Raw genomic sequence first — 21,160 nt, 5'->3', positions numbered from 1 at the left:
CTCCTCCCCCGCCCGTCATACTCGCCCTCCTGACAGCGCGCTGAATGGACTCTTCCTCCTGCACCTCTGTCCCGACTCCCGGCGCCAAAGCTTCTTCCTGTGTGAGTGGTCACATGGTACCGCTCATTATGGTCATGAATATACGTCCATATTCATCACCTTAATTAGCAGTACCACGTGACCGCTGTGAGCACAGGACTTTCTGCCGGTGCTGAGACCAGGCACCGCTGGAGGAGGGTGAGTATATCGTCTTCAAGGAGGTGGTGGGTAGGGAGGGGTGTGGGCGGGCGGACCCCCTCCTTTTTAAAAAAACAAAAAACAAAAAAAACCTTGCTCATGTGCCGCCCCCCGCATCCTGGTGCCCTAGGCACGTGCCTTCACGTGCCTAGTGGCAAATACAGCCCTGTTTGTGTGCATGTTATTACATGATAGTTGGGCTGGCAGCTGTCTCGCCAAGCTCTCCCATACACAGAAGCGCCCACGCTGCCATCTCTGGTGGTGCCAACTCTGGTGGCAGCTTCTCTGCTTAAAGAATAGCAGAACAATTGAGACTTTTTTTCTTTTTTTTGCAATGTCTAAAACAAAAATGTGCACATTTCAATGCGGAGAGTGTTGGGCGTATAGAAGCGGTCTTTGCTAAATGGCTTATAATTGCATGTGTTTTCCCTTTGTATTTGCAGAGCTCCTGTCTCGCATAGAGCTTGAGAAAAAGGTTGAAGATTACTCAAAGCAGTTGGCTAATATTTTGGAGGAGAAGAATGAGCTGGAGCAGAAAATTGCCAGCTTTTCAGAATCCTTGCATTTATGTAGTGAAGTCAAAAACCTTAGGGACCAGGTGAGTTTACTCCCACTAACACAATACCCCAATTCTTGTTTGCAAAGTACAAAATCTCCGAATTTGATGCCAAATGTTTATAAAAGGTCTGTCTCTGTGTGTGCATCACACTAAGACAATCTTAATATTTCACTCATTAGGCACAGAGAACCTCAGAGGAGCTCGTCTTATTAAAGTCTGGAAAAGAACAGTCTGCCTCTATAATAAACGACCAGGAGCACAAGTTAGAAGAACAAAGTGAACAGCTTGAGAAACTATCAGGGGAGGTAACACAACTGCAGGTGAAATACCAACAAGCCGAACAGCAATACTCTGAACTGAAGATGCAGCATGAAAGCTGTTCACTTACAGTCGTCGACCAAAATAAAAATGACAGTGAAGCACAATGCTTATTGATGGAAGTGGAGTGTGCGGAGCGACAAGTAAGATATTCCAAATGTGCATGATGTGTGTATTGTCCACCTAGACTAGCGGTGGGCAAATAATTTTTTTTTTAAAATGGCCCCATGAGACTGTGACAGTGGTACCGACAGGCAGAACTTAATTCTGGTTATTGTATTAATTTATATCCCTTAATATTGAGCAGTTAAGTATGCTGACTATCTGCTACTGCTATAACACGTTAGTTATAGGGCTTATAATGTGTTCTTACTTGTAGCAGCCAATTCACACCATCAAATTTACTGCTTTTTATACAGGTTATAAAAAGCTATAAATCATTCTGCCCCTATTATTCAGGTCATGTATCAACACACACTTCACACAGTAAGTTGCTCCCATAGCATCCCACACACATGGTATGATGGCCCTCATGGCTACCCTGCACAGTATGATGGACACACCCAGACTAGTAGAGTCCGTGAGAAGTTTCCCAGTATTGTGGCCAATGCAGTCTTCACACAAGTCAATAAATTAAAACAAACACTATTGTCCAGCTGCGTTCATTTCGTTGCACTGCTCTAGTCTGTGGAGTGAGGCTCCTCGCAACTGGTGCGATTTTAGTGTGGTCATAGCCCCTGCTCCGTGCAGCCGCAGACTCACCATTGTGTACGTTCTCAGGATGCAGATACCAGTGAAATTAAGAAGCTGATGGGTGTTGGCTGCATGCCTCGGGCCACTGTTTGCAGGGCTTTAGCTGCCATAGTCCAAGGGCCGCACTTTTCTCACTCCTGACCTATATAATTTCTAATCATTTATGGTTTCATCCTCCAAATGCAGCTTTCAGCCATACTGGAGAGGAAACATGATCTGCTTCAGGCTAAACAGGTAATTGTGTTTTTAAGATCATTTGACTGAAACGGTCGCTATCATTGATTTTTCAACTTCCGTTATATTTTTCTAAAGGGAATGGAAACTCGTCTTAAAGAAATGGATGAGTTGTACAAATCTTCTTGCATGGAGAATCACAAGCTCCAAGGTCAAGTGGACCATGTAAGTTCAGTTCTATAGAATTCCTATATAATAATCTAAAAACACAGTGATACAAGGAAAAGGTCCAGTGGTGCTCCTGGCTAGCCTGAAGTAAAGCCTATAGAAAGGGCAGCATCATGTAAACCCCAAAGACCACACTTGTATAGATTGACGAGAGAATTTTAAAGTGCATGGTGCCACTGTTTGGCAGATTTACAATAAATAAAATACTTGGGAGCAGCGGGAATAACCTTGGAACAGAACCTGGCCACAATATACCTGGCGAAGGTCCTTTATAAGAGCATTGCACGTAAATGCCCAAGTCCATGTATATCTTGAATGGCTTTGTTTTATATAAAGAGACTTATTATTCATGAAAACGCTAAACTATAGGACAGTAAAAGGGATTTTAAACTTGTGCAGAGTATTTAATTCTGCCATTCACTGGACGCTGAAGAGATTGAGGGGATATGGCTGGTCTCCTAGGACATATTTCTCAGTTTTAATTGCATTATGACGCAACATACCATTAAGGGAAAGGAGTAAATTTTAGGCAAAAGTTCTGCACTAGCTTTATACTAATCACTTTACGGACGCCTTATTTTTCTCATCTTGTGTAATGTTTACATTTTCTTTCCTTTTCTCCCCACTTAGCTATTCTCAGAAGTTACTTCCCTTCAGCAGCTATCAGAAAAGCAATCTGAGCTGTGCAAGGAGAAACAAGATTTGGAAGAAAAGTACAATGCATTGTTGTCTGTAAAGGAACAGCTTCAGGAGCAATTACATGTCTATTCTTTGAGTGTTCTGCAACCAGAAAATGCTGAGCCTTCCAGCAAACTGCAAGAACTCCAAGATGAGTTAAATGTTATCATTCAGCATCGAGATGAGCTTCTTGTTAAGATGGAAGGCCTGGAAGCTGAGAAGAACAACTTAAAGCAAGACTTAAGTGACAACATTGAGCTGGTGATGACTTGCTATTATTTGCTTTCACAAATGGGCGGTTATTATTAAACTGTGCGGAGCAGCGGCCATCTGACTATCTCTCCTGTTTAGTTTTTCATGCTCAATAGTGTTTTATATCTTTACCATTTCTGTTTTCTACCATGAATAGTCCATTGAGACGCAGGAGGAGTTGAGGACTACACAGGAGGAACTCGAGCAGCAGAAGAAACTTGTGGCTGACCTAAGACAACAACTTGCTGACACTGGAGACTCTCTACCACAAGAAGACCAAAAAGACATTCTAGCGGAAAAGGTCAGCTACAGTAATGTCCCCCTGTCTGTCCCCCCACAACTCCTTGCAATGTACAATGTCTTCCTCCTGCCCAGTGCCATCTCCACTTCTTCTTTCAGCAAGCTGTAAGTTGCCTTTGGGTCCCCCTGCATTTTCTACCTGTCATCCCACGGACATCACTTTATATAGTGCGTATTCATTGCACAATACTGATGATTGTCAATTTTCAAACATCGATCTTAATGGGAAAACCTTATGACCCATGAATGAGGTGGGCATTCTAGCATCTGCAGGAGCTGGCTGTAATATAATATAGTATCTGCTGGGACTGGAGCTAGCTTTCATCCTGACAATTTAACCTCTGAGTTGCTGCCGTTAATAGCAACCAATGCATTTGAGTTGTTGACAGAAGGAGATTGCACACTCTGTTAATCTCTTTGCAGTGAGATCACGGAGTGTCAATAGGCTGCGGGTCTAAGGAGGGCTTTGTGCCTGTTGTACACCATAGCCTATTTATTCCCGTTTCCAGCAGAATCTAACTAGAAACCAATAACTATCTCTACAATCAAACGTTTAGCAAGTAACAAATGTGGTTAAAAACAAACACAGATTTGGTGTTTATGTTCATCCCACCTTACAAAAAAAACTATCCACACTATGTACCCAAAATCTAATGCTTTTTAGGTTTATAAAAAAAAAAAAAAAAAACCTTGTATGGCTAGCTATGCCAACAAAATGGTGAAGTATGGCTCTTAGACTGCAACAATGGAAGAAAGGAAAAAAACGGACTCAGTCAATCACCTTCTTCTTTCCATCTCCTTGGCTTTCCTCCTCTTTAATGGGGTATTCCTGCTCCCCTCACTTGTGCACTGGAAGGTGAGAAAGCAGAGTTGCATGTGTGAATGGCAGGTATTGTGCACCTCCTTTTTTTTTTTTTCTAAGTTGGTAGAGCTGGAATAAGCCTAATGGGTGACCATATGTCCCCTATGTGGCCAGCTAATTTCCATTGCTTGAAAGAATGCTAGCTCTAGGACTTTAATTTTAGCAAAAGATCTATAAATGCTGAGAAAATGTATGTAAATTAGCTTATCTAACCTGCACTGTTGGAGGGATCAGTCGAGCATAATAATGGCAAAAACACTTTTTTTTTTTCTTTTTTTTTTTTTATTAAGGGGTTTGTCAGAATTCTAGTTTAAAAATACCGTAATTCTCCTTAACATCTCCAAAATGGCACAAAAATATTGTGACTTTTGGTGTTATCTTCTTGGTCTCAGCTAGCTATGCCAATGTAAGTGGAGCTTCTGAAGTTTATGGATTCTTCAACACTGCGCACCTTACGTGTTGGATCTAATATCTCCTGTAGGATTTATCCACCAGCCATGGAGCAGTTGTTGTTTTCCTTCATGCCTACACAGAAGTTGTGCCTGCTTCAACTCCTCCAGATGAGCGTAACCAGCCCTTCTCCCTCCATGGTGTTTGTTCTCCACTTCTAGATGTATTCAATATGAGGAGAGTGTGGCTCTGCCTACGACTGCCTGCCCAAATCATGAAAAGTGGCGTATCTTATTTAAGCAATGTAATCCAGTCCCCTGGAGGCACATGCTACTTGAGATGCGTCCAAATCATTCAGTGGAGTGCACCTCTTACTGAATTGGGTGCTCTAGCAGGCTCATTCATTAAGACTTGTGTATGGAGCGCCTGTCTTATTGAATGTGCCCCTTAGACCTTTCCAAGAAACCATTGAGATCTATACTTGACTCTTTTAATTTCCTAGTCTTGAAACCCCTCTAGGAGATATCCTATAGAAGCAAATTGCGACAGATTGGCCTGTTTTGCATATTGCCATTGATCTATTGGACCTTCCTACAGAACCACCACATTTTGTGTAATAGTTGGCTTCCCCACTGAAATCTTCCAATGGTGCCATCTCTCCCCTTGTAATTTACTGGATTCTAGTACAATGCAGTCTAAGCTCTAATGACTTGTTCCAAAGGAGCAGATAATTTACCCATCATCGAGGTAACTTGGCTGTACCTTCACAACCAAAAACTGGGTGCAACGTTGTAACAGGAGGTGGGGTGCCCACAGCCCAGCTGATTTTGCTTAACATTACTTTTATTTTTTAAGCTGTCTGCGATGACTGAAAAACTACACGAAAATGAAACCAAGTGTGAAAGTCTTACCAATGAGAAACTAGAGCTTGAAAGAATGCATCAGAACCTGGTTTCTGAGATGAAGCTTCTCCAGGAACGTATGCACTCTGCAGAGCTGGCGCTGTCTAAGGTGGAAGAAGAAAATGCTGAGCTCAGGCAGAATATTAAGGAACCGCCAAAATCCTGGGAACTGGATGAGATGCCGAACATTGGAAATCTGGAAAGTGATCCCAGTAAACAAGTGAAACAGGTTTGTAACATATGTCATAAGATTTTAAAGGCTTTAACAAGTGTGTTTTTTCCTTCTCAGTAATGAGTTAATCTGTAGCATGCGTAATGTGAGTATTGGTGCAGTTATAGGGACACCTTTATGTTACAGGAAGAGGAGGGAGAAGGCCTCCAGCTTCAAGGACAGATTTCAGCCATGCTTCAAGAAAAAGATGTATTACATCAAACCATGAAGGACCTAACGGCTGAAAGAGACCAACTGAAACTGGATTTGCAGGAGAACATAGAAATGGTAAGGGCTACAGAGAAACAGATTCCTTGAGGATTCTATTGGTTGTCCCAGTGTTCGTGCTTTATGGGTATTTTTATTCTGTTGCAGTCCATAGATATACAGGAAGAATTAAGAAGCGCCCTAGATGAACTGAAGGTCAAAACTCAGTTATTGGACTCTCTGAGCGCCCAAATGAATGAAATCAAGGTTGGAGAAAATGTAAGAACTTTGTTACAATACTAAACACCATTCAATTCAAAGAGAATCTACTCCAATGATTTTAGTATATGTGGTGGTATAAACTGTAGGTCCTTGTACAATAATAGAAATATCTGCTCTGTTATGATCAGATGTGTCAGGAAATAAATCTCTGAAGCACGTGCCGATTAATAAGATAGTTACGTCACTGAGAGGTTGGCACTAAATTTATGAAGTGGCATGTGCCTGTTTAATGAATTCCACATATTGTGTTCTTGCACGTCTCTCGTTAAAGGGAATCTTTCAGCAGGTTTTTGCTATTCAGAGAGCAGTATAATGTAGGGGCAGAGAGCCTGATGCCGTCAATGTCACTTATTAGGCTATGTGCTTTTTCAGTACAATCATGGTTTTATCAGCTGGAGATCATCTCTTCCAGACTGGATGTCCAGCTAATCTGCCTCCACCACTGCCCTCTTGCTGACAATGTACATTATATACTTAAAACTGCCAATCACTGGTGGGGGCGAAGTTGTACACAACGTCGTATTTTGACCACTGCTACATCTACAGCAGAGAAAACTGATTTATATGCAAACTACACCTAACAGTCCAGTAGGTGATGCATAGTTGGAATCGGTCTATGCCCTTATGTTATGCTTCTCTCGGATTACATGACAAACCTACTGATGGATTCCCTTTAAACCTGTCATGCAAAACTCTGGCCTTAATGAATTGGGTCTTGTGAACTGCTTTTTAATTAGTTTTTATGTTTTGTAAAACTTTAATTGCTTCAGCAAAAGACACAATTTCCTCAAAGAGGTTGTATTGGATCTAAAAAGAATGTCTGTTTTTTTCCGTCTGGAGTAGCCACAACAGAGGTGGCGTGATCAGATTACGCTGTTTTTGGCATTGAGCAGCTGCGTTTTCTAATTCTGGACAACCGTTTCATTGACTTTTCTTCAAAAACATTAGAAGATGATCTTTCCTTATCTAGCGTCATCTTTTTTCAATATGTGCTTGTTTTAAAATAAAAAAAAAATTGGTCACTAGGAAAGAAAACAGTGGTAGTGTACTGCTCCGTCAGTGTATCCTGATCAGAAGTTTGGGGACTTTAAAGTAGGTTGTTTTTTTTGTTTTGTTATTTTTGAGATATACTTTTATAAGTAAACCAAAATCTAATACTTATTTGAAATGTTCTGTTAAGATAGAGGGGGAAAAAAACAAGATAAAAAGAATTAAAACAAGAAACCTAAAGAGATGAACTGCAATATAAGTTAAGGTGTAGGTGCGTGTTCACACTGGCCCCTGAACAATTAAACCAAAGATAAAAACATTACAGTATATGCAAATACCCTGCAGTAAATAAACAGCAATAGTGCATGAAAATAATATAGCGTGCTTAGTTAACATAATTAAAAAAAACAAAAAACTTTAAACCACCTGCCCACGCCGGTCACTGAGACCTTGAGTTGAGCAGAAAATGTTAATTTTTTTTTTCTCCTCCAAAAGCAGCATGATTTTGCACATGAAAGAATATCACCAGAATTCATGACATTTTGCCTATTAAATTCCCTTTTAGGGAGAATCCAACAGATCTGCGCTCCAAGGTGAGGTGGAAGAAAAGAGAAAGAAGATCGAGGAGCTTGAAACTAAAGTGGAAGATGTTCTCAGAAACCTCCAAGACGCTGGTAACTTCAGTAGTCCAATCTGTATGTGAACATGCAATTCTTATACTCTCACATTTACTCTGATCTCCATCAATCTAGAGTTAAAGTATGAGAACATGGTAGAAACGCTCGAATTGATCACAAAGGAAAAGGACAATTTAATATCCTCCTTGACTGTCATCAACAACAATTTGGTTAATGATCTTGCAATGTGTAAACAGGTAAATTTTGGGAAATGGAGCATGTGTGTTTTTGTTTATTTTTCAGAATTTTAAATTTTATTATCTATTTTCAAGGACAAATCGACGCAAGACTGTGCATTACAGGTATCTATTGAGATGTCCACAAATGATCAGGTTGATATTGCAACCATACAGGAAGAGATTGAAACTGAAATAAGTGAGCTGAAAGAGACCCTCGGTCAACTGCAGCAGCAACTCAACCTAATTTCTCAAGAGAAAGAGGAACTTCAGCAGTCAATCGATACTTTTAAGGCTGAGAGATGTGAACTCTTGACTAATCTGCAGAGATATGTAGAGAATGTAAGTGGAAATTAATTTGGAACGTTGATATTTTAATCAAAAGGACTTTATGTAGCTTAAATTCTATATGCCAGCTAGCTGAGGGTTCAAACTATGGCTGCTTATTGAAGTCTATGGGAAGGGGAGAAGAGACAAGAAAAACTGGAGGTATGGAGGCTTCCAATATGTGTTTTATCTCACTCCAGTGCTGATTCATAGGTATGCTGCTCCATGGTCTTTTCCTTGTTGCTGCTGAATATGTGCTACTTGCGTAGGAGAGCAGGAATAGTATGTGTATGTGAGAAAGTATAGCAACTAGTCCCCACCTGCTAACCCACAGAAGTTTCTCAGGTAGTGCAGCTCATCCATGATGGCACATCAATGCGAGCTATGGCAAGAAGGGTAGCTGTGTCTGTCAGCACAGTGTCTAGAGCAGGGAGTAGATACAGTACCAGGAGACGTGGAGGGGGCCGTAGGAGGGCAACAACCCAGCAGCAGGACCGCTACCTCCTTTTTGCAAGGAGGAGCAGTGCCAGAGCCCTTCAAAATGACTAACAGCAGGCCACTAACATCCGTATATCTGCTCAAACTGTCAGAAACAAACTCCATGAGAGTGGTATGAGGGCCCGACTTCCACAAGTGGGTGTTGCGCTTACAGCCCAACACTGTGTAGGGCTGTTAGCATTTGACAGAGAACACCAAGATGGGCAGATTCAACACTGGATCTGTTCTCTTGACGGATGAGAGCTGGTTCACGCTGAGTACATGTGAAAAAGTCTGGAGACGCCAAGGAGGACATTCTGCTGCCTGCAACATCCTCCAACATGACTGGTTTGGCAGTGACTCCGTATTTGTGTGGGGAGACACTTCTTTGGAGGGCCGCACAGCTATCCACGTGCTTTCCAGAGGTACCCGGTCTGCCATTAGGTGATGGGATGAGATCCTCAGACTCATTGTGAGACAGTATGTGGTGCAGTGGGCACTGGGTTCCTTCTAATGCAGAACAATGCTAGGCCTCATGTGGCTGGAATGTGTCAATAGTTTCTGTAAGATGAAGTCATTGATGCTATGGACTAGCCTGCCCGTTCTCCAGACGTGTATCGAATAGAGCACATCTGGGACATCACGTCTCATTCCATCCACCAACGTCACGTTACACTACAGACTGTCCAGGAGTTGATGCTTTAAATCCTGGTCTGGGAGGAGATCCCTCAGGAGAACATCAGCCACCTCATCAGGAGCATGACCAGGCGTTGTAGGGAGGTCATACAGGCACGTGGAGGCCACACACACTACTGAGCATAATTTCCTTGTCTTGAGGAATTTCCACTGAAGTCAAATCCAGACCTCCAGGGGATATTATTTTTGGTTTACATTGATCATTTTTGTTTTATTATTCTCAAGGCATTCCACTATATAATTAATATTTGCAACTGGATTATTTCTTTCAGTGATATCTAGGATGTGGTATTTTGGTGTTCCCTTAATTTTTATTTTTTTAAGCAGTGTATATATTTTTTCTATTCCTATAAGGAGGCCTTGAGATCTGAAGGAGATCTAAAAAATAAACTTGAGAAGCTGAAAGAACAACTAAAGGCTGTTAAAGAACAACAGTTAATGGCTGCAGAATCTGAAGATGCAGGAGATTCTACTAATATGGAGATAAACATGCCTGAAGAGAATGTCACAAAAAATCCCACCTTGTTAGAAGAAATTCAGGAAGAGAAGTTAGAGCTTCTTGGCAAACTAAGTTTACTTCAGGAAGAATTGCAGAAAAAGACTGCACACACAGGTGAACTCCAGTGCAAGCTGGAGGGGATGATAGATGAGAATGCTCGTCTTAGAGAGAACCTGGAATCCGTCTTATCTTGTGTAAGTTAACTAGTGAAGTTATTTGAAATCTTTATTTCTATTTTATTATTTTTATCCCTGTGCTTCTTTATTCAGAATCCTTTTTTGCTACTCCATCTGAGAGCAGCATGACATACGGTCAGAGACCATGATTCCTGCAATGTATTCCGTACTAGGCTGCTTGCTGCAATTTTGTTTAAAATTGCTGTGTTTCTCTGCTGAAAATCTGTTCTCTGAATGCTGAGCTCTGTATAACCCTGCCCACAGCACTGATTGGCAGCTTTCTGTACACTGTGCATAGGGAGAAAGCTGTCAATCTGTGCTACCTGGTAGTAGGTTTCCTAGTTCTCTAGTGATGATCTCCTGATCAAACTGACTTTATAAAACTGCACTAGGCAGCCATGTGAGTGACACATCGCTGCAGTCAGGGTCTTTGTCTCTACATCATGCTGCTTTCAGATTGGGTAGCAAAAACCTGCTGGCAGAGTCCCTTTAAAAGTCTTTGCATCTACCTTTTATTTAAAGGGAAACTGTCACGTGAAGGCAAAAAAAATGCAATTAACCTGCAGATATGAGGTTAATCTGCAGGTTATTGGCGCTCTGAACCTGTTCGGTGCCTGGAGGAAATGAATTTTGCTTCTCCTGGCAACATTCAGGCTTCAGTCATGAGGGTGGCACTGGCATGGTTTGTCACAGGTCTGTGTACGGAGCGGCAGCTGTAACCGGGCACATTCAGAATGCTTTTACCTGCAGATATGGGGTTAATGTGCGGGTGAATAGCTTTTATTGTTTTTAGTTTTTTCATGACAGGTTGCTTAAAATAAATTGGTAGAGCTTAGCCATTCATTTAGAAGCGAAAGTTCCTGTGTAACAATCAGTACAACAATCTCTTGTATGAACACCGCAATCCCTTCATTGTGCTGATTGTCTGAGGCTGATCCACCGTGATGACTTGAAGGACTCTGCAGATCGGAGAATGGGCTATCAGTAGTTCATGTCTGACAGTCTGGCTTCCAGAGATGCTTCTGTCTTTTCAGGAGCAATATGAGACCACTAACCAGTCTGTCTCATTCTTGATCTGTGGGGCCAAATGTATACTTAACAAAGCCGCAAATTATAAATTAGATTGGAATAATAAAATATGCCCTTACCAGAAAGTAAAACTACTATTTTATTTTTTTAACCTAGTCTTCTAGAACACAGGAAGAGCTACAGAGATGCCAAGAAGAATTACACCAGCACATCACTTTGGTTACTAATCTGAGAATGGAGGCTTCCTGCAGTACCCCGAAAGTAGAAAAGGAAACTATAACAGACTTGACTCCATCCTTGGAAGAGGTAGATTTATCTCCTTTTTATGACCAGAATTATTTATTGGATGTAAAAGGACTGATTTATATTTTACTGTGACTTTTTGAGCAGATTTAATAGTTTTGCATATGGACTACTGTTCTTTTAGGTACTTGACTTAAAAGAAAACCCTCAATATCAACAGCTTCTAAAGGAGAAAGAAACACTTGAGCTGGAAAAGAACAATTTAAGCTCAGAAATAAAAGGCCTTATGGAGGTTATTAAGGAAACTCAGTCAAAAGTTGTTTCCTTACAAAATGAAAATCTGGAAGCTGAAATGCAACGTATTGATCTTCAGCAGCAAATCGAAGCTGTTGTGCAAGAGCGGAATCATCTGAAAAGTGTACAGCAAAGATGTGTCTCTGAAATGAACCAAGAAACTCAGACAGAATATAAAGATCAGGTATTTTAATTTAAACCTTAGAGAACCTTTCACTTGCTCAGAAAAAAATAAGTTAAATACATTGTAAGAATTGGAGTTCCCCTTATTTCTCCGTTTTTGTCATTTTTGCGCTTCTTCTCTATTTCAGAGATGTTCACATTTGTGGCTTTTGGTGTGCAGTATGTGAGATCTCTGCTTGCAGACCAACTGGGTATTTCTTTAGGGTCTTCTAAATCTTAACTTAATTCTTCAACTTTCCCCAGAGTTGTCAAAGGGTGTATAGGTGAAAAAATAGAACATCGATTTTAACCCCGTTAGATGACTTGGTCAATAGCACAGTAATGGCATCTGAGCAGTCTGACTGGAGGGAATATCTTCATGTTATGGCTGTAAGTTTTGGTGGTTAAAACTGAACTTATATCAGAAACTTTACTGTAAAAACCTTTTTTGTGGGTAGTTTGTCGTTTTAGTGGGGTATATATCCGTTATTGCTTTATGAATTCAGAGGGGCCTCATTGATCTGCTAAACTGCTTCCTAAATCCTTTTTTGATATATTGTTCTGCTTATTTGGACATTTTGTTTTCAGAGTCCAAGCGCATGGATTCTTATGACATTTTACCCCCAGCTAATTATATAATATATATAACATAAATGGGGGTAAAAAATCATTAGAATCCAAGAGCGAGGACTCTAAAAACAAAATGTCCAAATAAGCGGAGCAGTACATCAAGGATATCCCCAAGATGTCCGTTTCCCTTTTTATACCTTTTTATTAAAAATGTTGCAGAACACTGAAGATGGCAACTTGCAAGACATGGAAGCGCAGTTTGCATCCATGAGTAATGAGAAATCAAAGATTGAGGAAAAGCTTCTCCATCTTCAGCAACACATGGAAATTATGACAAATGAAAGCAATGAGCTGAGGGTCACAATTCAGAGTCTGCAGTCAGAAAGGGACCAACTGAAGGAAGACCTTGGAGAGAATGTACAAATGGCAAGTATTGGTTTTTGAACGATCTATTAAAAGGTTGGGGGTTTGTTACTTGTGGTGTTTGGTTTTTGTTTTTAAGCTTTGTGTAAGCGTTTTAATATCGCTGCCTCAGGAGCTTGTGACATTGTACAGTTCATTAATAATTAAGGATGATTCTTCCAATCACGGCAACCTGTCAGCAGTTTTTACCCCACTAAATGTCCACTACTAGTTTATATTATGGGACAACCTTTCTGATTATGCACCTATATGCATTTCTTCGTGTGTTTTGCATTATTTTCTGCAAATTCTACAGATGTGGTTTCCCCTTTCTGGCTGGAATACGTCATCTCAAGGCAACTCTGAAGACCTCACATGTATGTGCAGCACACCCATGAAGCGGAGGCCATGTTATTACACGTGCGGGATGCAGATGGACCTGCCTTGGGATTACGTGTCTCCTACTGAGGGATGTCTGATACCAATGATAAACTACCTCCACAAGAAATGAAGCTATACAGATTTTGTATTTCTGCATTATGTTCAGTAACCTCATGAGCTCCTATGAATTAAGGCCCCGTCTCACATAGCGAGATCGCTAGCGAGATCGCTGCTGAGTCACAAGTTTTGTGACGCAACAGCGACCTCAGTAGCGATCTCGCTATGTGTGACACGTACCAGCGATCAGGCCCCTGCTGCGAGATCGCTGGTCGTGTCAGAATGGCCTGGACCTTTTTTTGGTCGTTGAGGTCCCGCTGACATCGCTGAATCGGTGTGTGTGACACCGATCCAGCGATGTCTTCACTGGTAACCAGGGTAAACATCGGGTTACTAAGCGCAGGGCCGCGCTTAGTAACCCGATGTTTACCCTGGTTACCAGCGTAAATGTAAAAAAAAACAAACAGTACATACTCACCATCTGTTGCCCGTCAGGTCCCTTGCCGTCTGCTTCCTGCTCTGACTGAGCCGCCGTAAAGTGAGAGCACAGCAGTGACGTCACCGCTGCGCTCTGCTCTCAGCTCTCACTGTACAGCGGCTCAGTCAGAGCAGGAAGCAGACGCCAAGGGACCTGACGGGCAACAGATGGTGAGTATGTACTGTTTGTTTTTTTTTACATTTACGCTGGTAACCAGGGTAAACATCGGGTTACTAAGCGCGGCCCTGCGCTTAGTAACCCGATGTTTACCCTGGTTACCCGGGTGCTGCAGGGGGACTTCGGCATCGTTGAAGACAGTTTCAACGATGCCGAAGTCGTTCCCCTGATCGTTGGTCGCTGGAGAGAGCTGTCTGTGTGACAGCTCCCCAGCGACCACACAGCGACGCTGCAGCGATCAGCATCGTTGTCTGTATCGCTGCAGCGTCGCTGTGTGAGACGGGGCCTTTAGTAGTGTTTGTTTAATGAGGCAAACGATCTTGACATGGTGCCTTCAATTACAGCAAGTTGCCTTATGAATTGTGAGCAGTTTCTGAGTCGTCTTGTGTCTTCTTCCTTAGTCTATAGAAACTCAGGATGATCTTAGAAAGGCACAAGACGATCTTCGGCAGCAGATACAGATGGTAGAAGAGCTAACCTGTAAAACTGCATGTTTAGAACAAAAGGTATGGTGTTGGTATCAATACTATATTTTCTGTTCATATTACACAGATATGATATAGCATCTTTGTCTTCTTTACTTTTTTTTTTCCCCCCTCTACCAGTTGGCTTCAGCCGATAGTGAGCGAGAGCTTATTGAGCTGTCAAAGGAGAAACTGCTATTAGAACGTGAAGATCTTCACAATGAAATAGAGACCAAAAACTTGGCTCTGGATAAGTGTGAAAAAGAGGGATCTGAAGCTGGCCAAAAAATATTGGACCTCACTGCACAACTGAAAGCTGCGTCAGAGGAGCGGAACAAAATGGAGCTGAGAAATGAAGAATTGCAAAATCTGGTAAAGGACAAACTAAGCTAAACTTATTGCAATGTTGCTTTAACCATTTTGCTACCAGGACAATTTTCGTACTTGACATAAACACCCCCTCTCCCCACGAATAATAAAGTAAAATCAAGTTATGCTCCCACACTAATATATCACCTGAAAAGCTCTGCAAGTGCCACCTCACACTTAACTTCCAAGGGCACATTAATTTAGTTTTGCATGAAAACATGGACCCCAATTCATTGGGTTTTTTTTGTTTTTGTTTTTAAAGAAGCACTCCTCCCATCAGCATTTTTATATTGCAATCATCATGTTATATAGCACTGTGTACTTACAATTGCTCATTTTGCCTTTTTAGAGCAGAGAAAATAATTAGCTGGGTAGAGGCTAAATAAGCAATGGTAAGTGCACTGTGCTGTATAATATGATTGTAATAAATAAAGAAGCACTCCCAAAGTTTTATCCTCTGAAAGTGATCACCCTCTCTACTATCTGGGCTGGACTAAAGGTCTCGGTCTAGAACCATTTATTTATTTTTTTTACTAAATTCAACAAGTCATATGTTTAAGACCTAGCGGGTCGGGCCTCCACACTGGAATACTCTCTGCCCATTCATGAGTATTAACCCCCATCTGGGCAAGGATCTCGCCTTTTATGAGCTTCACATAGTCTTGGGTGTCCTCCTGGGTGCAGTCAAAATAGGCCTTCTCAGCATCTCCATCTGGAACGGGGCCACGACTTCAGCCCACTGGGAGATCAGCTAACTGTCCCGCTCCTCTTTTCTCTCTAACACAGTGAGAAAGGTTTCCATATCGTCCTTCGGACTAATCTTCCTTGGGGCCGACCTGCCGGTGGTGGGAGGCATCTCTCGCAGAGAGAGGTTAAAGAATCGGGTTGTCAGTCTGCTGTTGCTACTGAAACTTCTGCTGCACTTTGTGGATCAGATACTTCAGTAGTTCCTCCTTCTCTGCGGGCCTGAGTTGCAGCATAGCCGGTTTAATCAGACATGCGGTTTTCTTCGGAGTATGCATCAATTCACACTGCCGCCTTCTCCACCATATGTAAGGCAGTGGCTTTCACGTTCATGCGGTAATGAGACAGTGAAGCAAGAAAGTTCAACTTAAATGTCTTTATTTGCCAATTTGCAAAATAAATCCAAACATTATCATCAAGTTCACAGCCAGAACGTCCATATCAATCTGTTAGCAACTGCACCACTTTATAACTCACGGGTGCGGTAATGGCTTTGCTCTAATCTCTGGCTCAGGTCTGTGTTCAATTTCAGAGACAGGCCTACACAAACTTTTGCTCTGCTTCTTGCAAACCAACAGACATACCCAACCCTTACCTGAAAGTTTAACCCCTTCGTGACATGCGCCGTACTAGTACGGCGCTGCCGGCACTGCATTAGTGCCAGCCGCAGTACTAGTACGGCGCCCCGATCACCGCGGTCTCGCGCTGAGCGCCGCGGTGATCGGGTGCGGGTGTCAGCTGTATATGACAGCTGACACCCCGCAGCAATGCCCACGATCGGCGCTGTCGCCGATCGCGGGCATTTAACCCCTCTGATGCCGCTGTCAATAGTGACAGCGGCATAGAGGGGGATCGCGCAGGGACGGGGGCTCCCTGCGCTCTCCCACCGGAGCAGCGCGATGAGATCGCGCTGCTCCGGTGACCTGGAAGGAGTCCCCGGATGCAAGATGGCCGCGGGACTCCTTCCGGGTCATAAGATGACCCTGCTTGCCGGCGTCTGCTGAGAATCCTCATAGCAGGCGCCGGCAAGCCTGTGGAACGTGCCTGTCACATCGATGATCAGACCGAGTGCTATGCACACGGTCTGATCACCGATCTGTGATGTCCCCTCCTGGGACAAAGTAAAAAAGTAAAAAAAAAAATTTTCCAAATGTGTAAAAAAAAAAAAAAAAAAAATTCCTAAATAAAGAAAAAAAAAATAAATATATTCCCATAAATACATTTCTTTATCTAAATAAAAAAAACACCACACAATAAAAGTACACATATTTAGTATCGCCGCGTCCGTAACAACCCCACCTATAAAACTATATCACTAGTTAACCCCTTCAGTGAACACCGTAAAAAAAAAAAAAAAAAACGAGGCAAAAAACAACGCTTTATTCTCATACCGCCAAACAAAAAGTGGAATAACACGCGATCAAAAAGACGAATATAAATAACCATGGTACCGCTGAAAACGTCATCTTGTCCCGCAAAAAAAAAGCCGCCATACAGCATCATCAGCAGAAAAATAAAAAAGTTATAGCTCTCAGAATAAAGCGATGCAAAAACAATTATTTTTTATATAAAATAGTTTTTATTGTGTAAAAGCGCCAAAACATAAAAAAATTATATAAATGAGTTATCGCTGTAATCGTACTGACCCGAAGAATAAAACTGCTTTATCCTTTTTACCAAACGCGGAACGGTATAAACGCACCCCCTAAAAGAATTTCAGGAATTGCTGGTTTTTGTTCATTCCGCCTCCCAAAAATCGGAATAAAAAGCGATCAAAAAATGTCATGTACCCGAAAATGGTACCAATAAAAACGTCAACTCGTCCCGCAAAAAACAAGATCTCACATGACTCTGTGGACCAAAATATGGAAAAATTATAGCTCTCAAAATGTGGTGATGCAAAAACTATTGTTTGCAATAAAAAGCGTCTTTTAGTGTGTGATGGCTGCCAACCATAAAAATCCGCCCAAAAAACGCTATATAAGTAAATCAAATCCCCCTTCATCACCCCCTTAGTTAGGAAAAATAATAAAATTTTAAAAAATATATTTATTTCCATTTTCCCGTTAGGCTACTTTCACACTAGCGTCGGTACGGGGCCGTCGCGCTGCGTCGGCCCGACATACCGACGCATACTGTGCAAGCGCCGCACAACGGGGGCAGCGGATGCTGTTTTTCCACGCATCCGCTGCCCCATTGTGAGGTGCGGGGAGGTGGGGGTGGAGTTCCAGCCGCGCATGCGCGGTCAGAAATGGTGGACTGTCGGCACAAAAAAAGTTACATGTAACGTTTGTTGCTGCCGGCTGTCCGCCACAACATGACGCAACCGTCGCACGACGCTTGCGACGTGTGTCAATACGTCGCTAATGTTAGTCTATGGGGAAAAAACGCATCCTGCAGATGACTTTGCAGGATGCGTTTTTTCGCCAAAACGACGCATTGCAACGTATGCAAAAAAACGCTAGTGTGAAAGTAGCGCTAGGGTTAGGGTTGGGGTTAGGGTTTCAGTTAGAATTGGGGAGTTTTCACTGTTTAGGCACATCAGGGGCTCTCCAAACGCGACATGGCGTCCGATCTCAACGCGTTTGTTTGCGTTAAAAACGCATGCGTTTTTATAGAAAAAAAACAGAACACACTGAAAAGTCACCCACCACCATCAAGGTGATAAAGGGATCCAAACCCTAACCCTACCCCTAAACTCATCCCTAACCGTTTAATGAACATTTTCTGACAGTCATAGTGCCACGTATTTCAGTGCCACGTATTTCAGTGCCACGTATTTCAGTGCCACGTATTTCAGTGCCACGTATTTCAGTGCCACGTATTTCAGTGCCACGATATTTCAGTGCCACGATATTTCAGTGCCATGTATTTAAGTGCCACGGTATTTCAGTGAAATACGTGGCACTGAAATATCGTGGCATTTACGTGAAATACGTGGCACTTAAATACGTGGCACTTAAATACGTGGCACTTAAATTCCCTGGCACTTAAGTGCCACGTATTTAAGTGCCACGTATTTAAGTGCCACGTATTTAAGTGCCACGTATTTAAGTGCCACGTATTTAAGTGCCACGTATTTAAGTGCCACGTATTTAAGTGCCACGTATTTAAGTGCCACGTATTTAAGTGCCACGTATTTCACGTAAATGCCACGATATTTCAGTGCCACGTATTTCACTGAAATACCGTGGCACTTAAATACGTGGCACTGAAATATCGTGGCACTGAAATATCGTGGCACTGAAATATCGTGGCACTGAAATATCGTGGCACTGAAATATCGTGGCACTGAAATATCGTGGCATGTACATGAAATACGTGGCACTTATATACGTGGCACTTATATACGTGGCACTTATATACGTGGCACTTATATACGTGGCCACTGAAATATCGTGGCACTTATATACGTATATACGTATATAAACGTATTTCAGTGCCACGTATTTCAGTGCCACGTATTTCAGGTTAGGGGTAGGGTTAGGGTTTTTGGTTTTTTTCTTGTTTTCTTGTGTTTTTCTATAAAAACGCATGCGTCTAAAAAAACGCATGCGTTTTACCGCGATTACATGCGTTTTTTCACACATGCGTTTTTAAAAAAAACGCAAGTGTGAAACCAGCCTTATCCTTGGGAAAATAAAAACATGGGGGCTAAAATATAATTTTCGTGGAAAAAAATATATTTTTTATTTTCGCGGCTCTGCGTTATAAACTGTAGTGAAGCACTTGGGGGTTCAAAGTTCTCACAACACATCTAGATAAGTTCCGTGGGGGGTCTAGTTTCCAATATGGGGTCACTTGTGGGGGGTTTCTACTGTTTAGGTACATCAGGGGCTCTGCAAATGCAACATGACACCTGCAGACCAATCCATCTAAGTCTGCATTTCAAACGGCGCTCCTTCCCTTCCGAGCTCTGCCGTGCGCCCAAACAGTGGTTTATCCCCATATATGAAGTATCAGCGTACTCAGGACAAATTGGAGAACAACTTTTGTTGTCCAATTTCTCCTGTTACCCTTGGGAAAATAAAAATGTGGGGGCTAAAATATAATTTTCGTGGAAAAAAAAAATTTTTTATTTTCATGGCTCTGCGTGATAAACTGTAGTGAAACACTTGTTGGTTCAAAGTTCTCACAACACATCTAGATAAGTTCCGTGGGGGGTCTAGTTTCCAATATGGGGTCACTTGTGGGGGGTTTCTACTGTTTAGGTACATCAGGGGCTCTGCAAATGCAACATGACACCTGCAGACCAATCCATCTAAGTCTGCATTTCAAACGGCGCTCCTTCCCTTCCGAGCTCTGCCGTGCGCCCAAACAGTGGTTCCCCCCAATGTATGGGGTATCAGCGTACTCAGGACAAATTCGACAATAACTTTTGTGGTCCAATTTCTCCTGTTACCCTTGGGGGAAAAAAATTGCGGGCTAAAACATCATTTTGTGGAAAGAAAAAATGATTTTTTGATTTTCACAGCGCTACATTCTAAACTTTAGTGAAACAACTGGGGGTTAAAAGTGCTCACCACACATCTAAATAAGTTCCTTAGGGGGTCTTCTTTCCAAAATGGTGTCACTTGTGGGGGTTTCCACTGTTTAGGCACGTCAGGGGCTCTCCAAACACGACATGGGTTCGGATCTCAATTCCAGCCAATTTTGCATTGAAAAGTCAAATGGCGCTCCTTCCCTTCCGAGCTCTGCCATGCGCCCAAACAGTGGTTTATCCCCATATATGAAGTATCAGCGTACTCAGGACAAATTGCACAACAACTTTTGGGGTCCAATTTATCCTGCTACCCTTGGGAAAATAAAAAATTTGGGGCAAAAAGATCATTTTTTGTGAAAATTAATATTAATTTTTTTTACGGCTCCACATTATAAACTTCTGTGAAGCACTTGGAGGTTCAAAGTGCTCACCACACATCTAGATTAGTTCCTTAGAGGGTCTACTTTCCAAAATGGTGTCACTTGTGGGGGTTTCCACTGTTTAGGCACGTCAGGGGCTCTCCAAACACGACATGGGTTCCGATCTCAATTCCAGCCAATTTTGCATTGAAAAGTCAAATGGCGCTCCTTCCCTTCCGAGCTCTGCCATGTGCCCAATCAATGGTTTACCCCAACATGTGGGGTATCGGCGTACTCAGGACAAATTGTACAACAACTTTTTTGGTCCAATTTCTCCTGTTACCCTTGGTAAAATAAAACAAATTGGATCTGAAGTAAAAATTTTGTGAAAAAAAAGTTAAATGTTCAATTTTTTTTAAACATTCCAAAAATTCCTGTGAAGCACCTGAAGGGTTAATAAACTTTTTGAATGTGGTTTAGAGTACCTTGAGGGGTGCAGTTTTTAGAATGGTGTCACTTTTGGACATTTTCTGTCATATAGACCCCTCAAAGTCACTTCAAGTGTGAGGTGGTCCGT

General features: G+C 42.1%; 1 protein-coding gene across 7 annotated transcripts in view; it reads left to right on the top strand.

Annotated features, from left to right (window-relative positions):
* CENPE (centromere protein E) overlaps positions 1-21,160 on the top strand; it is a 211,295-nt gene that overhangs the window by 77,352 nt on the left and 112,783 nt on the right. For 4 of the 7 annotated variants that reach the window (XM_077278132.1, XM_077278110.1, XM_077278157.1 and 1 more), the window contains 18 exons: positions 681-835; positions 976-1,257; positions 2,054-2,101; positions 2,180-2,266; positions 2,900-3,208; positions 3,357-3,500; positions 5,607-5,882; positions 6,012-6,152; positions 6,240-6,350; positions 7,909-8,017; positions 8,096-8,217; positions 8,293-8,538; positions 10,051-10,389; positions 11,557-11,706; positions 11,828-12,121; positions 12,889-13,095; positions 14,566-14,670; positions 14,770-15,000. In XM_077278132.1, the coding sequence (XP_077134247.1) occupies positions 681-835; positions 976-1,257; positions 2,054-2,101; positions 2,180-2,266; positions 2,900-3,208; positions 3,357-3,500; positions 5,607-5,882; positions 6,012-6,152; positions 6,240-6,350; positions 7,909-8,017; positions 8,096-8,217; positions 8,293-8,538; positions 10,051-10,389; positions 11,557-11,706; positions 11,828-12,121; positions 12,889-13,095; positions 14,566-14,670; positions 14,770-15,000 (3,356 nt within the window). The remainder of the gene's footprint in view (positions 1-680; positions 836-975; positions 1,258-2,053; positions 2,102-2,179; positions 2,267-2,899; positions 3,209-3,356; positions 3,501-5,606; positions 5,883-6,011; positions 6,153-6,239; positions 6,351-7,908; positions 8,018-8,095; positions 8,218-8,292; positions 8,539-10,050; positions 10,390-11,556; positions 11,707-11,827; positions 12,122-12,888; positions 13,096-14,565; positions 14,671-14,769; positions 15,001-21,160) is intronic. The other 3 variants (XM_077278140.1, XM_077278125.1, XM_077278147.1) reach the window with 2 other exon arrangements.

The sequence above is a fragment of the Ranitomeya variabilis genome, chromosome 1 (genome assembly GCF_051348905.1).
Source record: "Ranitomeya variabilis isolate aRanVar5 chromosome 1, aRanVar5.hap1, whole genome shotgun sequence".
NCBI classification, from domain to species: Eukaryota; Metazoa; Chordata; class Amphibia; order Anura; family Dendrobatidae; genus Ranitomeya; species Ranitomeya variabilis.
The sequence above is the reverse complement of the archived record's forward strand: the minus strand, read 5'-3'. Positions and strand labels throughout refer to the sequence as shown.